We start from the raw sequence: 20,880 nt of genomic DNA on the forward strand, positions 1-20,880 counted from the left end.
TTCTTCGAGTGCTTTAATTACACTATTAGAGCGATGCTGCAGTTATCGGCCGGCTTCGTTTCGGTTGCAGCAGAGAACGCATTTGGTAGCCGGCAAGAACAAACTCCGGAAAGGCACTTGTACGGCACACACTTCCATCCCTTTTAAATAAATACGTTGTTGAGAGTTTCAATTTATCTACATGCTCATTTCGTGAATTAGGTAGTATATATGCGAAAATGTGATATTGTTCATTGCTCTTTGTGGTACTGTACACGTGACGTAATTATACTCGAGATGTAACTATGTAAAAGTTCTTTGTATCTTTTTGTATCTTTTGTATCTTTTGTATCTTTTTTCAATGAGGCAATTTGGGCCCCTTATACAAATGTATCCTGATGCAACTGTGTTTCTTTTGTTGCGCTGCCCAACTGCTGCTAATTAAGGGAGCTGCGGCTTCGTCAAGCTGCTATAGACAGCTTTTTTCTGCAGTTCCCCCTGTCTGTATCTACAAGGCGGAAATAAACATTCTTATTATTCTTATATTTTGAAGAGAAAGTCACAAAAGCAAAGCAGACACGGAAGGCGGTCCTGATGCGACGAGAAAATTACGCAGTGCCGCTTGGTGCTCGCGATAACTAAAGCTTTCACAGTGCTTCCAGATCCGAAGGAAAGAGGTAAAGCGTTTATTGGAACCGTAGGAGAGTCCCTTTAATCACAACTATCAACCTTATGTCATCGTAAGTCCCGTTAGTCTAGCTAATCCACCTTAACGCATGTGAATATACGTTATTTTAGCCCAAACAGTCTGTAATACACCTTTTTCGACCAAGCCATTGTGAAGCATTTACGGCGGTGAAAGTTTTCAGGCGCGGACATAAAAATTATGCGAGGTAGACGAATATAGCTTTGCTGTTAAAAGGTTCCACGGTTGTGATGTGGCAACATTAGGTGCCCTTACAGAAAACAAAATTCAGGAATACAAGTAGTGTTAAACGCGCTTAACATATACGGTTTCTCAGCAGAGCGATACACACTTCTGAATACAAATGTGTAATATAAAGGCTTATTTGTTGTCATTTTGGCTGGCATATTATGCAGGTCGCGGTTCCTCAACCGCTTTATGGGACGTGGAAGCTCACCAAATTTCAACATTTTGCCATTATGGCAAATAATCATATATGGTCGTCCCTGTATAGCTTCACGTAGACCTTTCATCATTTGCAAATGTATGCGCAACTGACGCGAAGGAGTTGGAAAAACACTGGTACTGCTTATCCACTATTCTCTACGTTTCTTTAGATTTTGGTCACGAGTAAACCACCGGCAAAAAGCTCAAATCACCTAACCATGGGGCTTACGATAGCAAAGTGCTATACCGGTTGGCTCAAAAACGCGTCCTGTAAGGGGACATAGGAAGTTCAAGAATTTAGCTTTTCAGTTCGGGAAATCTATCCAGCAACCTTCCTATCAATCAATTGTAGCTTTATAAAAATTATATTTACCATCTGTTCGACCGTGAAGCGAGAGACATAACCCAGTCTCCGAAACTTCCACGTCACTATATTTCTTCTTGTTTACCACGGTTCAAGTAACTCGTTGCACATGGTAGCAGAAAAATACAGTAGGGGCGCTATTCCAGAAGGCCCAAGTTTCGCCTACTCCCGAGGTTCCAGCTGCTTGGATTATGAAAGTAGAGATAGTGGGGCATTCGCTATACCTCAAGCGAAACCGCTGGAATCGCGCACAGCAGGCCTGCTTACGTTGATGAAGTTTCGGCTTGAGCTATGTTCCGCATTCAGCACCATCTGAAATCGACCTGCAATACTCATTCCCTAGCATAAACTAGATAACCCCACTGCTACTTTGAAATCTCCAGCCGGGCTGTTGGCCACGCCCGGCGTGGGGCGGTCCGTTTTTCTCGGTGTTCTGTTCTTCCACTGAATTATTTTTTCTACTTGGCTTGAGGGTAGACCCAGTGCAGCGCTGCGCAAGCACCAACCAAGTAATCATATCACTTTAATACCTTAAAGACCCCCACGTAGGGGATATTACATAAGAGATGGGTTACAGATAAATGTACACAGGTCGTCAAATGGAAATGTGCGTGGTGACCTTCTCTTTAATTGTTGATGAACACGTGATGGCCGGAACGTCACAGAGAAGGCCATTCCAGTCCACTGCTACATGGGGCAAAAAATAGGCAGAAAAAGTAGTCAAAGTAATCAAAGTAATAAAGGGGGTTTACTGTAGCGAATGGAACGCCCCCTGCTCCCGACCATCAAATATGGCTTTTCTTTACGGCTTGCTTGAGTGTGCATGGCGGGCGTTTAGCAAAAATCTTCCCGAGTCAAGAGCGTGTTTGAGCATTGGCGAGTGCGTTTTAGACGTTGAAGTTGTGTCATCCGTCATCGACTCTGTTTTCACGGCGGATGACATGTTTAGTACAATTTTGTACGCAGGCTTGCTATTTTCAAATTTTCCCCGTTTCGCTGCACTGTTGGTTGCATATGGTGTTCCGCTAACGCACATTCACCGGAAGCTGAAAGTGCAGTAACTTACCAAACGAGGTCTTTCAGTTACTGTGGTCAATTTCTATCCTTATGGTCGGACCCTCTGATTTCATAAAATATGAATGAGAAACTTACCCCAAATGTCGAAGCGAGTGTATCCTCTAGTACGTCCTGTATTGTGTAACTCGGGTCGTTGAAGTGCTTCTTCAGGAAGATATCGACGCTGTGTGGAAAAGGTTTGCCATCTCCGCCTGTTTTGCTGATATTGTCCTGATCAGCGAGCTGCTGCTTCACCGCAAGTGCCCTCTTCTCAATGGCCTGAAGCACCCACAGAGAGAGGGAGAGAGAAACTTTATTTTGAAACCTGTGCCCGAAGGACTGCTCTGCTTCTTGGTTGGGTTACAGGGACTCGTCTATAGTCCTGGTGTGTTTTTAATGTGGTTCACAAGCGCAGTCCAATGAAGCTCTTCGAGCTCCTCAGGAGGTGTGACCCATGCTTCCCAGCAAGGGGGGCTAAACAGAGCGCACAAGGTTTTTTATCAATGCCAAAGGGCGTTCAAAAAAATTTATAAACTTCCATTCCCTTCGAATCGTTGCGCGCAAAGAAAGTCAATGATAACAGACACTCAAAAGGTGGCGACGACAGAATAAACTCCAAAAAGTTAGGAGAGGCTTTGGCTAAAAGAAATGAAGGGAATGTAATTGATGATGATAACTGATGATGATGATGATGATGATATTTTGGCTGTACCCTTTGAATCGGGTGGGTGTGCCACACACACGCTAGCCAGGACAAACAGAAAGAGAAATGCATGACAAACATAACGACAATAACGCGGCCCGAACGAGACACAAACATATGGCACACCAAAAGGAAACACTTGACAACACTCAGCCACATACGAGAAACCAAGAAAAAAAATTCCCCCGCATTTCCCCGAGGGGGAGAATGTGAAAGTGCGAATGCACGGTTGTCGGCCCGCTTGCGGCGCTTGCGCTCGGCCCCCGCAGCCCACCGCCTCGCCGCCTTCTCTTCCATCTCTTCCATCGGGTTTGTAGTATCACGTGTACACCACACAGTTATCAAGCCGCTATAACGCCGCTGAGTCGCCAACGCACGCCGCTGACGACGTAGTTTGAATGCGTTAAAGATATAAGGCGCGTTACTAACACTGATATCAGCGTCGCGTCCGTGGCTTAGTCGGTAGAGCGTCGCGCTGCGGCCGCAAAGTCCTCGGATCGAAACCTGGCGCCGGATGCTGTTTTTTTTTATATAGAGAGGAGGACTGCGTTAAAGATATAAGGCGCGTTACTAACACTGATATCAGCGTCGCGTCCGTGGCTTAGTCGGTAGAGCGTCGCGCTGCGGCCGCAAAGTCCTCGGATCGAAACCTGGCGCCGGATGCTGTGTTTTTTATATAGAGAGGAGGACTGCGGACGCCGCCGCCGGCGGTGGATGGCTTGGGGTCGCTTATAAAGTGCATTCGCACTAAAAAACAAACTGTCTGCAAAGGCAAACCAGAGTCCCCTAAGAAATGCTAAAGGGTCAAGGGTCTTCTTTAAAAAAACATCCCCCTCGCGAGGGGCGCGGTCAAATGCAGAGCATTTTCGGGGGGCGCACATACCCGATTTTATCTGGTTCGAAAGAAATTGACAGCGAGAGCGAACGCCGAGAACCGCCCTATCACGGCACGACCACGCCACGACCACGTCACGACTACGTCACGATCACGCCACAACTGTTGTTGCTCCCGCGCCAAACTACGACGCATGCGCGCCCCACCTGTTGCTGAACGCGATCCGAGCACGCAGAGAACACGCGAGGAGCAGCGGAGAGCAGGCGAGGAGGAGTGAGGGAGAGGGCGCACCTGGAACGGCTGTTGCGGACGCCGAGGCACGCCAACTCCGGGTGACATCGTGAGTTAAAGAAATGTTCTGCATTAAAAAAAAAACTTTTATTCCTGTCGAGGCTATAGTCCTAGCGAGTGTCCCTTAGGAGGGCAAGGCGCGCCAGGTAATCTTGAGCCCTAGTGGTGGTCGGGAGCTGTAGCTCGGGTGAGGAGCTCCCGGTCACCTCCAGCCAGGAAGCACTTACGGCTGAAGGGCGGGCAAATTGACCAGCTTATAGGAAGAGAAACGCTGTAGCGACTTGTGGATTTTTGTACTCCAGCCTTGGCATCAAGAACAGCCAAATCCTAGCGATGTAACGGCAGGGAACGCCGTTCCTGCCGTTCCTTCATAAACGTAACCTGTTACCGTTACAGTTCCACCGACCTTTAATGGAACGGTGGCGTTCCTCCGTTCCTCCAAAAATCTCGTACAGCCGACTGCGAATTAAGCAAGTCGGCATTGCACCAAGCCCAGCACATGTCAAGGCCAAAGCCAAGCCCAGCACATGTCTTCACCCGCAAGGGCGAAGACAAACGCAAGCGAAGTTTCGCTAAATGGGGTTCGGTCGGCACCAGAATCCCGGGACGCTCGCCGCCGAGTCTGTCCACAAAGCAGCCGCGTCGGCGGATTGCCTCGATAGCGCGTCATCCCTATTTCATATTTGCCGCGCTTTCGAGGCGCTTTTTCAAAGAAAGTGCTACGAGTTGTGCCGCGCCTCCGCCAGATGGCGCCACGGGTCCCGCGACCGAGAGAAGACGCAGTGAAACATCCCCCTCGCGAGGGGCACGATCAAATGCAGAGCATTTCCGGGGGCGCACGACGTTAAGTAGTTTGCGTTACGTTAATGTTGTTGCACTTGTGGCAACTGCTGACGAGCGCTCTCTCGTCAGCAGTAATTTGAACGCGTTCGTAGCGTCCCATTCTGTGTCGGCTTTGTGGCGCAGTGGGTAGATCACCATGTACATTGCGTTCCGCCCGCAGGGTCGAGGGATCGAAACCGGGCGCCGGATAGTATTTTTTTTTATATAGTAGGAAGGGGTGCGGTGCGGACTACGGACGTCAACGCGGGTGACATCGTGAGTTACTGAAATGCTCTGCATTTAAAATTCATCGGACATTCTACTCTGTGTAGGTGGTTGACCCGCGAAGCTGTATTGCCGACACGACGGTGGGACGCAACTACTACCTTCACATGAAATTTTAGTTTCCGGCTGCAGTCTCTTAGCCGTATGGATGCCGTCGTTTTCGATCGGCAATCGCGGCCCTATTCTGCTTCCCGGGTCGCCGGTTCCAGCCGACAGCGGTGGGGACGGCCGGCGGCACGGGCGCGTTCTCGTTCTTTCACTGCCGCTTCGACGCCGCGGTGGCGACGATCGCATCCCCGCCGCTACTAACGGCATCATAGCAACGCGCGATCCGCTGCAAGAGTGTGCTCTTTCCTCATTCGCGTGGAATCCTCCGCTCACTTGATCATCGCGCCTACAACCCTCCCGCATTCTTATCCTAACCAACTCCAGAACTGCTACTGAGGAGTTCAAGAAGACCTTCTCTGACTACCTCGCTGTCCACCAGAATCAAGACATGGCGAACATCCTCACTCAGAATGGCACTAAAACTCGCCTGGCATGGATACCGGGTTGCCTGGTGGAGGGACATGGCAACCACACCGAGCACTCCGCGGCTAAGGGAGAGGATGACAAGCCCCTTGATGCTGTCTCGCCCACCTTCTTTCGCCTGCAAGCTCACCACCTTCGCGCTCGCCGACATCGCATAAAGCTCCCCGCTTGCATTCTCAACGGTCTCCTCTCTCGAACACACCACGGCGAAAATTTTATCAACACTCCCCAAATGCTGTTCTGACTGGTCATATCATATCGAATTGGATTCACGCTTGAAAAGCACAGCACCCAATTTGCCCGCACTCTAGAGCGACCTTTACCTCAAACCAAGATCATGTATTTGACATTGCGCAGCATTCGCATATTGTCGGTATAGAAACCGTTATTTTCTACCTGAGACTCTAGTGATATTGAAAATGATTGCCATTCATAACTAATATACTCATGGGACCCAAGTGATGAGGCGTGTAAGCTCGAGCTTTATATCATGTGTAATCTTTAAAATGGCGCCTATTAATAACTAACCTGCTCACCATGCTCATGTAAGGGGCAAGACGTATGTGTAAGCTTTGCGTTAAAATTAATTTTTGAACGGCGTGCGACTTAGGTAGTGACTGCGTGACGAAAACTATCAGCGGCTCCCCCTAAAGCAAAACTAGCTGCGTACTCAACGCTAGTACGTCCCGTTCTTGAATACGCCAGCGTAGTATGGAACCCTCACCAGGCATACCTCATTAATAAGATAGAACACATACAAAATTTGGCCCTCCGCTTCATTTACTCGAAATACTCACGGTACGATAGCATAACCGCACTCCGCAACCAAGCTTGCCTACCAACATTAAAATGCCGCAGACAGGTGTCATCCTTAAAGTTCCTTTATCTTCTTTATCACGGCGCCCTAAACATAGACAAAGACTCGTATATCCGGCCTCCTTTTTATCATTCACGTAGAACCAGCCATAGCTGTAATATCAGGCCTTTTGTTCCTCGTAGTAACACATTCAAATTTTCCTATTTTCCACTAACCATAGAAACATGGAATAAATTACCTAGTGAAATTGTTGAAGCGCGTTCTGTGGACATGTTTGTTGCTAAAGTTGAAACATTGTATAACTCTCAATAATAATGAAAGTGTGTTGACCTGTCAAATATAAACATACATCGCCTTTATTAGCCCTTGTATGCTAACACCTTTGAAGAGATTTGTTAAAGTGTCATATTTTTTGCACTGTACCACTCCTGTATGAGCCTTTAATTAGGCTTACAGTATGAATAAATAAATAAATAAATAAATAAATAAATAAATAAATAAATAAATAAATAAATAATAGCACATACACCACGGCGTTTTTTTTTTCTTATACCTTGCGCTACAGACCACGTCGCACTTCAAAGACACTTGAAGCCTCATGATTGTTTCTTCATGGTCATGAAAAATGCATAAAACCCGAGCCATATAAGCTTTACATAAAAAATGCTGATTTCTGTACATTTTGCCCACTCGGATGCCAAAAATTGAAACCGCAACCTCTTGAGTTGCAGCACCACTTACCTATCAGCCAGCACAACGGTGCGGAAGATATTTTCGAGTTTTCTTTGCGTTCTCAGAACAAAAAAGGTAATAGTGCCTTCATCTCGGCTATCCAGCTTTAAAAGTTTTAAGTAACGCATTTCTTTCATATATGGGGTTCCTTGGATGGAAAGAACACTTTTGTTGCGCCTGCGACCTCATTTTTACGATGTTGCTTTTTGCGTTAGTGTTTCATTGGATAAGCATTGGTTCGTAATGGCCCTTTTCTTTTGTAATCATCCCCCAATGATATCATAATTCGGCTTTTACGTAATGATCTGTCGTTAAAGCGTAGGGATTACCCTAAAACTCCCTCTATATCTCCGTTTTACTGCTCGTCTTTGTCCTATCCTGCATTGAATCCTTCAGAAGAACTTCTTGCTGGACTAGTTGGTGAATAGATGCCATAATTTTAAGCGCAACACAAACACACGGATGAAGAACAGAGTAGACGAGACAGGCGCTCCAGAGTAGACGAGACAGAGTAGACGAGACAGTAGACGAGATAGCGCCTGTCTCGTCCTTGTGTTTTTGTTGCGCTTCAAATTATTGAATCCATGTGTCCTGCATTATCACGTCATGGTACAAAATATTCTCTTCGATAATTTTCCGTAATACTAGCAACACTGAGCTTCCAGGGTAGACAATACCCATTGATGTAACAATATTGGTCGCTCTACCGTTCTGCCAAAGTGGATGTCCAGCAAAGCTGTTCTAAACCCCTACAAATGGTGATGTAGGAGGGTATGAAATGTTTGTTTCCCGTCGTCTCAGCGTGCTCGTCGCTAGCGCTGGGCTAGTGTCACTAGATAAGGGTACAGATAATCGGCACTCTTTTCTCCCATTGTTTCCTGCCGCCGCCATGACCACTGGTCAGTTCGCAGTACATTTGCTTACACTGCGACGCGTCATCGGCGCCGCCATGTTGTTGTATATGCGTTTTAGTCGGTCAACTCTTGTAAGCTTGTGCAGCTCCCTGTTGTGCGGCTGTGCGTCACTCACGTCGTTCTGAATGCTAATCAAAGATAATGCGTGTAACAGCATTTTCCCTACAAAAGAAGGTCCGAAGATGCTATTTTGCTGCATCTTCGGTAGTGTTGTTAACAAACGACCCGGTCGAAGTTAACGGCTGATAACCGCCAAATGGCCGCCGTTGCTGACTTGCTTGACTCAGTGGCGTAACTCAGTAGCGGTGAGGCCGCTTCTGCGGCATCACCGCTATCTTTGACGAGGTCATTTGTTAACAACACAGCCGAAGACGCAGCAAAATAGCATCTTTGGACCCACTTTTGCAGCCGAAATTCTGCGAAGCACGTTATCTCTGATTCGCGTTCAGGACAGCGCCAGTCGTGCGCAGCCGCAGAGCAGGGAGGACAATCTGAGACAGCCACAGTTGAGCGACAGGAAACGCATGAACAACAAAATGGCCGCACCCATGTACCGTCGCAGTGCAAACAAATGGCACGTGATGCCAACTGACCAATGACCACGGCGGCGGCACGGAACAATAGGAGAAAAGAGTGCCGATACTCTGTAACTTTACCTAGTGACACTAACCTTATCTACTGGCACTACGCTCGGCTTCTCTGGCGGCAATTGCTGGGCCCGGCCTAGCCTGATACATGCGGTCGGCGTCTTGGGCAAGAGCTGCTGCCTGTCCTTCAAAGATAATCTGCAAACATAATCTTTACCAGGAATACATGATGTGCGGGTTCCAATTTTTCACAGGCGCCTTATCATCCATAATGCGGTTTCAATGCTTTTCCGTAGACGAATCCTGAGCTCTATGCTGTATGCCTGATTAGCCTGACGCATGCGCTCGGCGGCCTAGGCTTTGACGCCTTGGCGTTTTTGCCTACGGAGAGGAAACCGTTGGGGTGTAGAGGCATAGAGGTTTGCCGTAATGCAAACTAAATAACGCTGGGCACGTGCACTCCCATGTTTTTGAACTTACGGCCATATGCACTTCATTGAGCTTCTGGGCGGTATTCCTCCAGGTCTTTCCATCCGACGTCATGTAATAAACAGGCAGGAACCATGCCCATGGTCGGATTATTCGTGCCAGCAACAACCAAGTCATGCTGCAAAAAAAAGTTCAATAAATTAGTGCTCACAAATATTGATTTCTTTATTAATGCTATTCTTGCATACTCAGAGTAAGTATGATATTTGAGCTTCGAGCGCCGTAAATAATATTATTAAGGGAAGCAGAAGGAACCTCTGAATTTAGTTGATTGCTGTCTTATACAAAAACGCTGCGAAACTCGAAAGCTGCCAACAAGTGCAATGACCAACGTAATTTGAATACCGTGTATTTGTATGTTTTGCATTTGGTTCGAGCTACGTGCTGTTCATTTACGACATCGTGTGCCCCTGCAAGAAACCCATTAAAATGTTTAGTACTTCCTTACCTAGATAACTTCATGAAAATCGTTGAAATCTATTTCTGCAGAGACCAAAAGTATGCCACTGAGTCATATTTGATGGGTTCTACCTCTCAAAAAACTTTTAGACAAGCCTTTCACTGCGCATTGAAACAAAGGGTGATGTTTTGCACGCATTTACAACTGTGCTGACGAACAGCTGTAAAGTGTGCAACAAGTTTTCATCAGCCAACCCACAAGTGTGTTGCCATGTCGTAAAATGATCCACATGGATGATTCAAAAAGGCACAATCGTCTTATTTGAAGCAGGGGCCGAAGTTTTTGAAGCCAGTGAGGTTTTACATATCGTAATGAAAAACCATAGTGGGCCAGCAGTGGGCTTCTTCCTTTGCGAGCGACGAGCGGAAAGACCCAAGAGTGAAGGAACTTTTTTACCGGGAGACAGGTAACAGAATCTTCGAGAGTGTTTTTACCTGCGACTGCACTCCAACCGCGCCCTGCGACGAAAGGGTTTCGCGATTGTACAGATCCTGCAGTAAGGCACTGGCACAAACACGGGTTGCGTTAAATGAGGTACAATTTTTTGAGGGCACAGGCAGCACAGGTGCTTCAAGACCACTCCTATGCGCAGTTACTCTACACAAATGATTTAACAAACATGCGTTTTATGAACGCTTTCCCTTTGCTTCAAGTGTTTCAAAAATATCTTACCTGTTAAACCCCACCCGGTAGTGCTGGTTCTTCCCTCTTTGAAGCTCCAGGTTTTCGCCCAAAATTGCTTCTGCAATAAAACGGGCATTTCTTAGACGATAAAAAGCTTTTCTTTTTCCTAAATAGGTTGTTTTACTAATTATTTAGTCCGGCCTTTTCAAAAAATATGGTCCCATATCATGGTTTTAAGTGGGCAGATAATGCTTATCTCTTGCGTCATTTTGTTGTGCGTGGTGTAATAATGTCTTGATTATCGGAACTGTGCATTCCTTATTTACCAGAAATAATTATTTTAGTTGTTTTGATTGAATGATTGATTGTAAGGTTTACCTCGCCGACGCTACACACGTAGTGGGGGGCTCCGGATTAATTTCGACAAGCTGGGGCATTTAACACGCGCCAAAATATTGAACACACGGGCGTTTTCCCTTTTCGCCTCATCAAAAAAGAAGCCGCCGCGTCCGGGAATCGAACCCGCGTAGTTGGGCTCAGCGGCAGAACGCCTTAGCCAGTGAGCTACCGCGGCGGGTAATTTTTAGTTATTGTTTGAGTGTATATCTAATCCTGACGACCCCATTAAAGCCCCTAAGAAACACTATCCCACTCTTTTACCCTACCGAATCTGTTAGCCTGTGTAGTGTAATATGGGATTTATCCCGCGGAAATTACCTCGTTCCGTGCATCCTGCACTGTTAATAAAATAATAACGCCTGTGCAAAAATTAAACTGGTGTTTTGCAATACTTTCTGGAGGTCTGTTTGCAATTTTTTTCTGGCTGTTTTCCCACAGCCAAGAGTCCCCGGCCAATATTCGCTGGACAAAGCGGGGCCGGGGCATGCAAGATCGCATCCGTGAGGTAAAATCGCAGAAAGGCCCTCATAACAAAACAGCCAAAACTATCTGCGCATCAGCTCTCAGCAACAGCAGTCATCGTAGCGGCAGTATTGTTTCGCACCGGATGACGACCGCGTCGCGGGGCTGGCGGCAGTGCGCCCCGCCGCTTACATATGAACGTGGCCACTGTCGTTCTCATGTAGCTCGAGAAAGTTAATCACCCCTTCCCAGGGGAAGTTGACAGAGGCGCGAAAGCTGAAAGTGCGTCCAACCTTCGCTGACAGTGCGTACAATCGATCGCACGTCCCCAAAGTCCTAAATAGCAAACGAAGAACGAACCCTTGAGACGTTTTTTCGCGCGCTATAGGTAAAGCTAAATGACAACCGATACGTGGTTTATGGGATAAAGGTACAATATTGTCCTCCTTCTCCATGATCGATTGGTGCATTTTCTTATTTAGAACCCTTCCTCTTTTGCGATTTTAGAGTGACCGTTTTGAAACAATGGAAGCCCGGCTTTACATACGCGCCGCGTGTACAGAGATCTTATCAGAGCTTTTCGGTCTCACAACCGGCCTATGGGACAACGCGTTAGTTTTTTTTACAGAACGCCATCGGTTCCCCTGAGAAAGTTTAGCTTTAAAAGTAGGGCTTCGGCTTAGCTCGGCTAACCCTGTAGCAAAGCGAAAGCTTGATTTAGCCTGGTTAGGTCTTGGTTTCACTTGGTTAATCTTTGATTTGGCAGTAATTATTCTACTTGGGTATGCACTCATCGTTAGGCCAGGTTTGAAGGCTGTGTTTTTTGCTGTGGTCCCGCTTCCGGCGTTTTGCGGGCCGAACGGCTCGCTCTTCCTCCGTCTCCGACGCTACGTTCGCGCGCTTGGCATTCTGGACCCTCTCAAGGGAAGCAGCTTGCCAAGCAATATACCCAAGCTGGTCAGATACTGCTTGCCGATGACGGCTTAATGCATTCCTCTCCCGCGCAACTCTCAGAGACGACGGCCCGGCTTCACTCTCATCCATGGCCAAGCTAGAACTGACTAGGCTAGAGCGGTGCTCCTTCCAGCCAAGCGCGCGGCGAGTCAGTGGTCAGGCGCCGACCCAGCTACAGAGAGCGCACGCGCCAAGCCTTTGGCGTCAGAGCTTGGCGCGGCGAGTCACGTGATGTATTGCCAAGGCTACGGCGCAGTGCGGTCAAATCAAGGTCTAATTGCTGGCGACAGCGAAAGCCTACTCGACTAGGTTAGTAAAACTGCTGTAAAACACCACTTAGCTTACGTCTGACGACGGACCACGGGGAGTTTTATTGATGGGCTAATAATAAACAACAGCAGATTTTAGGGGCGAAGCTCCTCTTGCTTGGGCCCTGTCCCGTCCCTCGTTGCTGCTGTACACGGCACCACGATGATGATTGTGGCAGGATCCCCCTAGGGATTGGCCAACCAAAGATTGGCCGAAGAGGTCAAAACGTTCAACGCGTTTGTTGCTACTCAACAAGGATGAGGGGAAGAAGAAGAGGGTCGCCTGCGAGCTCAAGACACGCACCAGGGGTACGCGACACAAGACGCTGTGCAGAAGGCGACGGCCAAGGTGGCTGAAATGTCACACACCGAATTCGCCAACTTACCCATGGAGATTCTCATTGTCCCAACCAAGCCCTACATAATCACCACAAACATCGACGTCGTCGACGGGCTTGTCGACGGAGCGGTGGGAAGTCTCAAGCTTTGCGAGCGAGGAGTGGTGGTCTTGACGCGGCGGCGCCCGGTTTCGATCCCACGGCTCTCTGGCCGCGACGGGAGGTACGTGGCGCAATTCCCACTGCGCTACAAACCGAGACGCGAGCATGGCTACGAACGCGCCTTACGTCCTTCACTCATTCAGATGGTGCGCGCCGTCAAGAAGACCTATAACAATGTTCACGGTTTCACCGATAAGCATTTTAGCTTCGCCCCTTTCATCATCATTCACTTCGTGGAGATAGCGGGATTTTTTGTGCGTTTCGGGAAAGCAAACTGTCTTGATGAAACTCAGTGTAGCTGGCCTGCTGCCCTGCAAACGCCGACGACGGACAAAATGGTCAGAATTATTCCGACGTTTTTGGACATCAATAAATTGAAATACTTACGTGAAACGTTGTCCATGACGCACGAATGCGCCATTTCGTAGCAATCTTTTTCTGTTTGCAGTGACTCGCTGGCAATGGCTTCAACCCTCTCTAGAAAAATCTTGCTGTTTCTGTTGAAGATATCCATGCACAATTCCCGGTGCTCGGTTGTAAACCCTGCCTTGAAAAGCCTCGCCTTCTTTCTCCATGCGTCCCCTTCACTGTAAAGAGATATGTGGACAAGGTAGGCAATAGTTTTTACCATATACGCGAGAAAATATACTGCGTATCCATGGCTTTTGCTCTCCTTTTTTTCCCGCCTCTTTTTAATGCCACTTTTAATTCGGACAGCGGCATTTTATTGACGCTTCCTTTTCTATTATTACCTTTAGGATGATACATTACACGGAGCTTTCTGATTTTGCAGATAATTTTTTAGGTTGTCATACTTTTGTGTTCCATCGAGTGAAAATTATATGGGCGATATTCAAATAAGTGGTTCTGTATACCTTTGTTGAAAACAATTTGCGTACCGTAATTACCCGATTCCAACGCGCACCTTTTTTCCGGAAAAATAGGCCGAAAAATCGCATGCGCGTTAGAATCGGATACCAAACCGAAACTGCCGAAACAGCGGAAATTTCGTCCCACCCATCGCCATCGCCATCTCAAGATGGGGCCAAAGCCTTTAGTAACAATTTTTCGAACGCAGGAGGCATAGGAGTCTAGGCTTTTCTATCGGCGTTCACACAAATCGTCAAATCGTTCCACTTGCGCGCTTGATAACAGCAATGGCAGCAGCGGCTCTCACGCGTTCAAAATGACCCGTCGGCTAAAGCGTGCGCCTCTGGAGAAGCTCGCGGGATAGGCGTGCGAGGCGTGGGCCACGATCCCATCGACCATAGTTGAACGTTCGTTCAGAAGTGTGGCATCGCGAACGCTCTTGACGGCACCGAGGACGAGATGTTGTGGTCAGCGGAAAGCGACGAAGAGTGAGATGAGTGAGATTACTTCGGGAAATAAATCGCCAATTTCTCTCGCATTCGTTTGTCTGGGTCACAAAGTTAAGTGCGCGTTACAATCAGCGGTGCAAGTTTTTTCGGTTTTTTGTCAGGAAAATCGGGTGCGCGTTAGAATTGGGGGCGCGTTAGAGTCGGGTAAGTACGGTACGTGGGCACTTTGCGTGAGAGACAACCTCAAAGCGCACCCCATACTTACACTTCGGGATGCTGCTTTTAGACTACAACTGATAATATTGGTTAGTGGGTGAGTGAGCGAATCAGGCCGATACAGTGGAGGGTGCTAAGAATCTTTTGGTCCGGAGAGGCCGCCTCTTCACCTAAAAATTCAACCTAATTTTGACTCACAAAACGGTAGATTTCAAAGAGATTAACAATTAGACACCGATCAGCCTTTTATCGGTTGCATATATGCCATGTACCAAGTTAATAGTTTCCCGCATAAGCGACAGCCGAGACTTCTAAAAACCAAGAGAACAGGCTGAATTTAGAAGTGGGTGCTCAACAATTGATCACGCCCATGTCATCAATCAGCTAATATGAAATTTCTCGTAATATTATAAACCCCTCTACATGGTATTTATACACTACGAAAAATCGTTTGAATCGGCAGGCACCGCAGCTATGGTGTAAATAAATGAAAGACAATGGAATACAAGATACTTGCATAAGACCGTTAAAACACGTACGTAAGGGTCCATAGGCGGGATGATCGTCGACAAGAGTGCGAAAGTTTAGTCAGAATGGGAGCAAGGTAAATAGAGACCGTTTCCCTAAAACTATTCACGGCATGGTTTGCTCAGAAAACTTCACTAGGAGAAGACAGGAGTGCGCATAAGTGAGGAACATTTGAGGCACTTGTGGTTTACGGACGGCATTGTCTTGTTCTGTGAGCCTGGTTTACACCTTCCAAAGTTACTCCAGGAGGTGCACTCAGAAATCTTGGTCACAGGGTTTGAAATAGTTATTGTCCTGTGATCAGATGAATCAATTCAAAGCAATGCCAAATATACATATGCATAGGAAGCACATACTTCACTGTAGGTGGCGAGTTTTAGAACAAGCAGACCAATGCAACTACCTTGGACAGGCCATTAATGTTGATCCCACTCACAAAAGGAAATCCGGCGTAGAATGCATATGAGATGGTGTGCGCTCGGCAAACACTATTAAGTAATGAATATCATGCTGAAAAGAATGACCTACAACCAAAGCGCATTGCCAGTGATGACATATGGGGCGGAGACTTGGCGGCTTAGAAGACGTTGGCAAGGAAAATTTACGCTACCTCAACGAGTCATGGTAGGAGAAACGCTCAGGTGAAGGAAGCAAGCGTCTTTGATCAGGGAACAAACTCGAGGGGAAGACCTCATAGTTCGTATTAGGAAAAAAGAACTGGACTTGGGCTGAGAATTTAATGCGACTAAGTGACATCCGATGGACCACCAGGGTAACCAGGTGGCTAATCATAGTGGTGACCAGAGTGGCTAACACTAATCGTGACCAAACGAAGAGAAGAGCTTAAACTCGATAGAAAGACACAATTAGGACAATCGGAGGCATGCAATACACTCTGGCGGCTCAGGACAGCCGTTGTTGCAGATCTATGGAGAGGCCTTCGTCCTGCCGAAGACTTGAATGGGCTGATGATGATGATGGTGAAAAGGAAGAACTAAAAAGGAAAGCAAAATGGGAAGAGGAAGAGAAAGGAGAAGAAGAAGAACAATACAAAAACAAGCAGACGGTGAAAATATCGTATTACAGCCTAAATATTATTACGACGCATGTTTAACCGTCGCCCGACTCACGACGAAGCTTTTCACTTTACTGGTTTCGTGTGCACCATACGCTGGGAGTTATGAGTCACGGACCTGAAAATCCTGCGCGAGGGCAGTATAATGCAGCTCCCTTATAAAATCTATGTAAGGCTAACAAACACAGGTCCAATATAAATCAAGCTGCACTTACCTTGAAAGGATATTTTCTTTACCGAACCAGGAATCCAAAAAATAGTACACAAATGGTCTCTTCAAGTTTTTCCTTGAAGTTAGCAAAACCTAAAAGGAATGATTAAAAATTTAGCCCATACCATAATTGCGTATCAGAAGAATTTGTTGGCACTATGTTGCTCTCGCACGATGGTACTAATACCAAAAATTACACTCGCTGTCTGTCCGATTAAAGCCATCCTCTCCCGTGTCTGCCCTTGTGGTGATTGATAGTTTAATTTCAAGGTTTGTCAAGAGAGAGGAACGTGCATTCGACGAGCTTTCTCTTTGGGGGCACAGTTCGTATACGGTTGCGTCATCGGTCATTGGGCAAAAGAACCATTGACGACTACGCTCCGGGGCGCGTGCAGTGTCTGCCCGGTGTCACCCCCTAAATCCTTCTTAATGCATCGTTGGTCCTCGTGTAGTCCTAATATCACTGTATGCACATATCTTTTGGTTGGCTCCTTGACTGTTCCAGAAAAATGTGTTTCTGAATCACACAATAAAAGGTTTTATTGACGTGCAGTCATCTTTGAGTAAGATAGATGTGTTCAGTGCTAACACTTTCATAAATATTATAAGACAGCGGCACTTCTTAACGGGGGGCATCCTTTGTGCGATCGGGTAATTTTAGTAGCACTTTAAATCAATAGCAATAAAGCATGAAACTGGTATAGCAATTTCACAAAATTAATGCACCACATTTAGCAGTAGAACCACATAGTCGCACATAAATTTCCGTGATCGTAATCGTAAATTTGGGGTTAGAAACCGTAGCGCTACTGCATTACCTAAATTTCACAGCCCGCTTGAAAATGTAACTTAAGGGAGGGGAAACATTTTTAGGCAGATTTCTTCAAAACATATAAAGTGCGGAATTTCTCCAACTTAAGCACAATTATATTGGTTCAGTATATATGTGCATGACTTGCGTTGTATAATTACTGCAGGTGTCTGCAAGTAACCGTTTTTCCAGGAACAGGACATAAGCACTAGGTGCCCGATTATCTCCTTGCGATATTTTGTAAACAGTGTCGCGTAAAGCCACCTACAGTCGGCTTCAGCCCAATATTTGTTTGCCCCATTATAATAATTAGACAGAAAATGCCGGATTTTCCTTGCTCACCTTACAACCGTATCTAAAAGCTCAGTCAACAAAAAAACTGCAAGAAATGCGGCATAAACCCTTTAGAAAAAGGCGGGCAGCTCCGATGCACGCAGCGGTGGCAACAGTGGTGCTTAACGCGACGAAGTCGTGATAAAGGAAGCGTCGGGCATGAGCGCCGCTGCGGTTACGCGTGTCAGCCCATCGCTTCATCACTCCTCGGACTGCGTACAGCTTCGCTGGTCATCCTTCTTCACAAAGTGAAAGGGCACTGATGTTTTTCTTTTTTGGGAAGAGCTGTTTTGTAAAACAGTTTCACGTGCGGATCATTACCGCCGAAGTTTAACGCGAACATTCAGGTAGGATACCTGTGTCGGCGTAGACGAAAATTCGAGACTGCAGGCGTGTTTCACTCTGCTTGTTTTGACATTTCAACGGCGGTAGATCTGGGGTGCGAACTAGCACTTTTACTGCGAAGCACTATATTACTAACCCCTCCCAGCCCCCAGTTTTAATTCCGGCGAAGCCGATTTACTCGGCGTCGCTGCAGCTTCTCGCCACCACCGACACCGCTTCCACAACTGGTACTCCCCTCGCCGCCACCGATACCTGTTTCACAAGCTGCGCAGTCAGCTGATAACGGTGGTAGCGCCCTTGTCACGTGTTACCCGAGCAACTTGCCCGCTTTGAACGCCGACGTGAGCACATAATTCTGCTTCAGAATGAACGCCTTTCAACGCGACATTTTGCCCCGTGTATTTTCCGCCTAAACACGCGCCCATAACTGGTTGCCGGTTTTTGCGTGCACTGGTTGGGGGGTGGAGGTAGGGGGCGTGCATGTACAGCTGGTCTTCATGCCGCTACCGATGATGTGTGCGTAGTGCTGGCGGAAAATTTAAACGGGGAAGTCTCGCGACTCAATGCGACCTGTCAGCTGTCCTCAATGGTCGAGCGGTTTGGGTTAGTGTGTTACAGAGACAGTGAGATGCTACCACACAGAACAGAAACGGACAGCCATATGTTTGTCCACTAGAATAAAGCTCGAGTCCTTACAGGTTTTCACTCCCTGTGGACAGACGTGTGTCGTTCGCTCGGAGGAAGAACAGGGGGAATCGATGGAGCGTCTCCCGAAACCGAAGCGCGAATGAATGCAAAAACAACAAAAAGTCGCCGCCGCAAGTTCCAGCTCGCCGAGTAGCTGGGAGTCTCTCCCGGATGATCAGTAACGTGAACGTGAGCCAATATTTCTTGTTCAGCTGGAAGGGCTTCCAGAGGGATAATTTTGGCGGTGCCTTTCCCTTCTAAGCACACGCACGTAAATGGCTCCCCGTTTATCAGGTAGGAGTTGGGATTGGTGGGAAAGGGGGGGCGTGCACGCATAGATATAGGCCCTCAGTGATGACATGTCCGTTTTTCTGGCGGGAGGTTTAAACGTGTACGTCTACCGCCCAAACGCGAACTTTCCGGTGTCCTCAGTGGTCGAGCGGATTGGGATGGTGTGGTACGCAGACAGTACGATGCCTACGACGCGGGAGGGAAACAGAAAGCTCTATAATCTCGTGTCCCTGAAAGCTTCATTCGGCTAAGTGCTAATTGCTCGATCGCAAATCGCAAACAAACGTGAATTGTTTCGCGCGTTTCGTGTACTGCATCCAGCTTCACAGGTCATCCTTCTTCGCAGAGTGGAAAGGACTAATTTTTATTTTTTGTCTTTACATTATGTGCATTCCGTCCTCTCGTGGTGGTAACGGCACATACCTAGCAGCGGCCACACTGTACTCGAGCTGAATAAGAATCACCTATTTTTCTATAAACTCGATTTATGTACTAACGCAGTGCACGAATCGTAGTGCTTATGATACAGGTGAAAGATAATCAAATGTTTAGAACTTGCAAAACTTATTTGCATGGGCCCTATCACGAGTTTCCAACTGACATACAGGCGAAGGAAAGACATATGGCAACAGTCAAGAGAGATGAGGGACCGTATTTCAATACTTTCAACAGATGCATAGTGAGCGCTCGGCGAATAATGGTCTCCGCACAGTTCGTTCATAGCGGCCAGCCTCCGCTACCCCGGGAAAGGGCGCATCGAATAAACAATCGAAGAACTCTACGTCTAAACGGGTAGGCAGCGGAAAGGCTACTCGTCGACATTGGCCTGCTGCTTTTCGTCATCACAGACGGCCACGCTGAAATTGGAAGATCTCATAGGATCTGTCAGTCAGCGACCTCATCGGATAAAAGTTCAGATTATGCTACTCTTGAAACACAGGGAGAGCAGCAAGGTTACTTTCCCACCCGGCTATGGGGAAAACAGCTTTACGAGGCCGCATGCCGTTGCTCAGAGGCGGAGGGTAGCTGCTCTGCATTCACTGCCTTCTCGCTCCCTTGAATTTTTTTTGCGAGATATTGCCCTACGGCATAAGAAAAAGTTTTCATATGTACAACACTGCACCCTAAACGCGCAAAAATTCAAGAAGAGAGCGGTGATGGCGGTACACAGTGTTGCCAGAATGTCTTACTGCTCTGCCGCTAGCGCTCGGGCCATTCCGCAGAGTCTGTTGCCGCACTAAAGAATTTAAATCGTTATAATAGGTACATGAAGATAATTGGTCGAATAAAAATTTAAAAAGCAAAAAGTGCTAAATATATACAAAATCAAAAACACCAAACAAACTACAAAACTATCCAGCTTATACACTGCCCTCCCAAACGAGGACAAACGTTAAAAAAGCGCCCAAAAGCACAACAGAAACACGAGTGAAAAAATGCAAAAAAGCAAACGCTGCGCAACGCCCTGCATTTGCAAAAAAAGCATGAGAGATGGAGTTGATCCATTTAATTGTTTTAATTGCTTTAATGTAGATAATTTCCGAAGGTATTTTATCCGAGCAAAAACAATTTGGCGAGGTTAAGGCACTTAATAGCAAGAATAATGTTTACTTAAATCAGTGGCGAAAACAAACAATGAAAAACGAAAACAATACTAGAAATATCTAACGCATTCGGCTACTTATAGCCAAATCTGGTTTAAACAGCTAACGATGAAGTCTAGCCGCGTGATACTGCACTGGCAGAAAGCCTCCTGAAGTTTTGCACTCGTCCAGCCACGCCAAGACACTTTGGCCACCCGTGGTGCGACTAAAAACCAA

General features: G+C 47.0%; 1 protein-coding gene across 1 annotated transcript in view; it reads right to left on the reverse strand.

The window, feature by feature from the left end:
• The window catches only part of LOC144178585 (cytochrome P450 4V2-like), a 60,289-nt gene that overhangs the window by 28,828 nt on the left and 10,581 nt on the right, over positions 1-20,880 (reverse strand). The window contains exons 3-7 of the mRNA XM_077706544.1: positions 16,598-16,686; positions 13,632-13,831; positions 10,670-10,739; positions 9,529-9,655; positions 2,628-2,810 (exon numbers count right to left, since the gene is read on the reverse strand). Of these exons, the coding sequence (XP_077562670.1) occupies positions 2,628-2,810; positions 9,529-9,655; positions 10,670-10,739; positions 13,632-13,831; positions 16,598-16,686 (669 nt within the window). The remainder of the gene's footprint in view (positions 1-2,627; positions 2,811-9,528; positions 9,656-10,669; positions 10,740-13,631; positions 13,832-16,597; positions 16,687-20,880) is intronic.

Source organism: Haemaphysalis longicornis, unplaced genomic scaffold (genome assembly GCF_048455015.1).
Source record: "Haemaphysalis longicornis isolate Haplotype H1 unplaced genomic scaffold, Haemaphysalis longicornis Haplotype H1 scaffold_1, whole genome shotgun sequence".
In the NCBI taxonomy this organism is placed as follows: Eukaryota; Metazoa; Arthropoda; class Arachnida; order Ixodida; family Ixodidae; genus Haemaphysalis; species Haemaphysalis longicornis.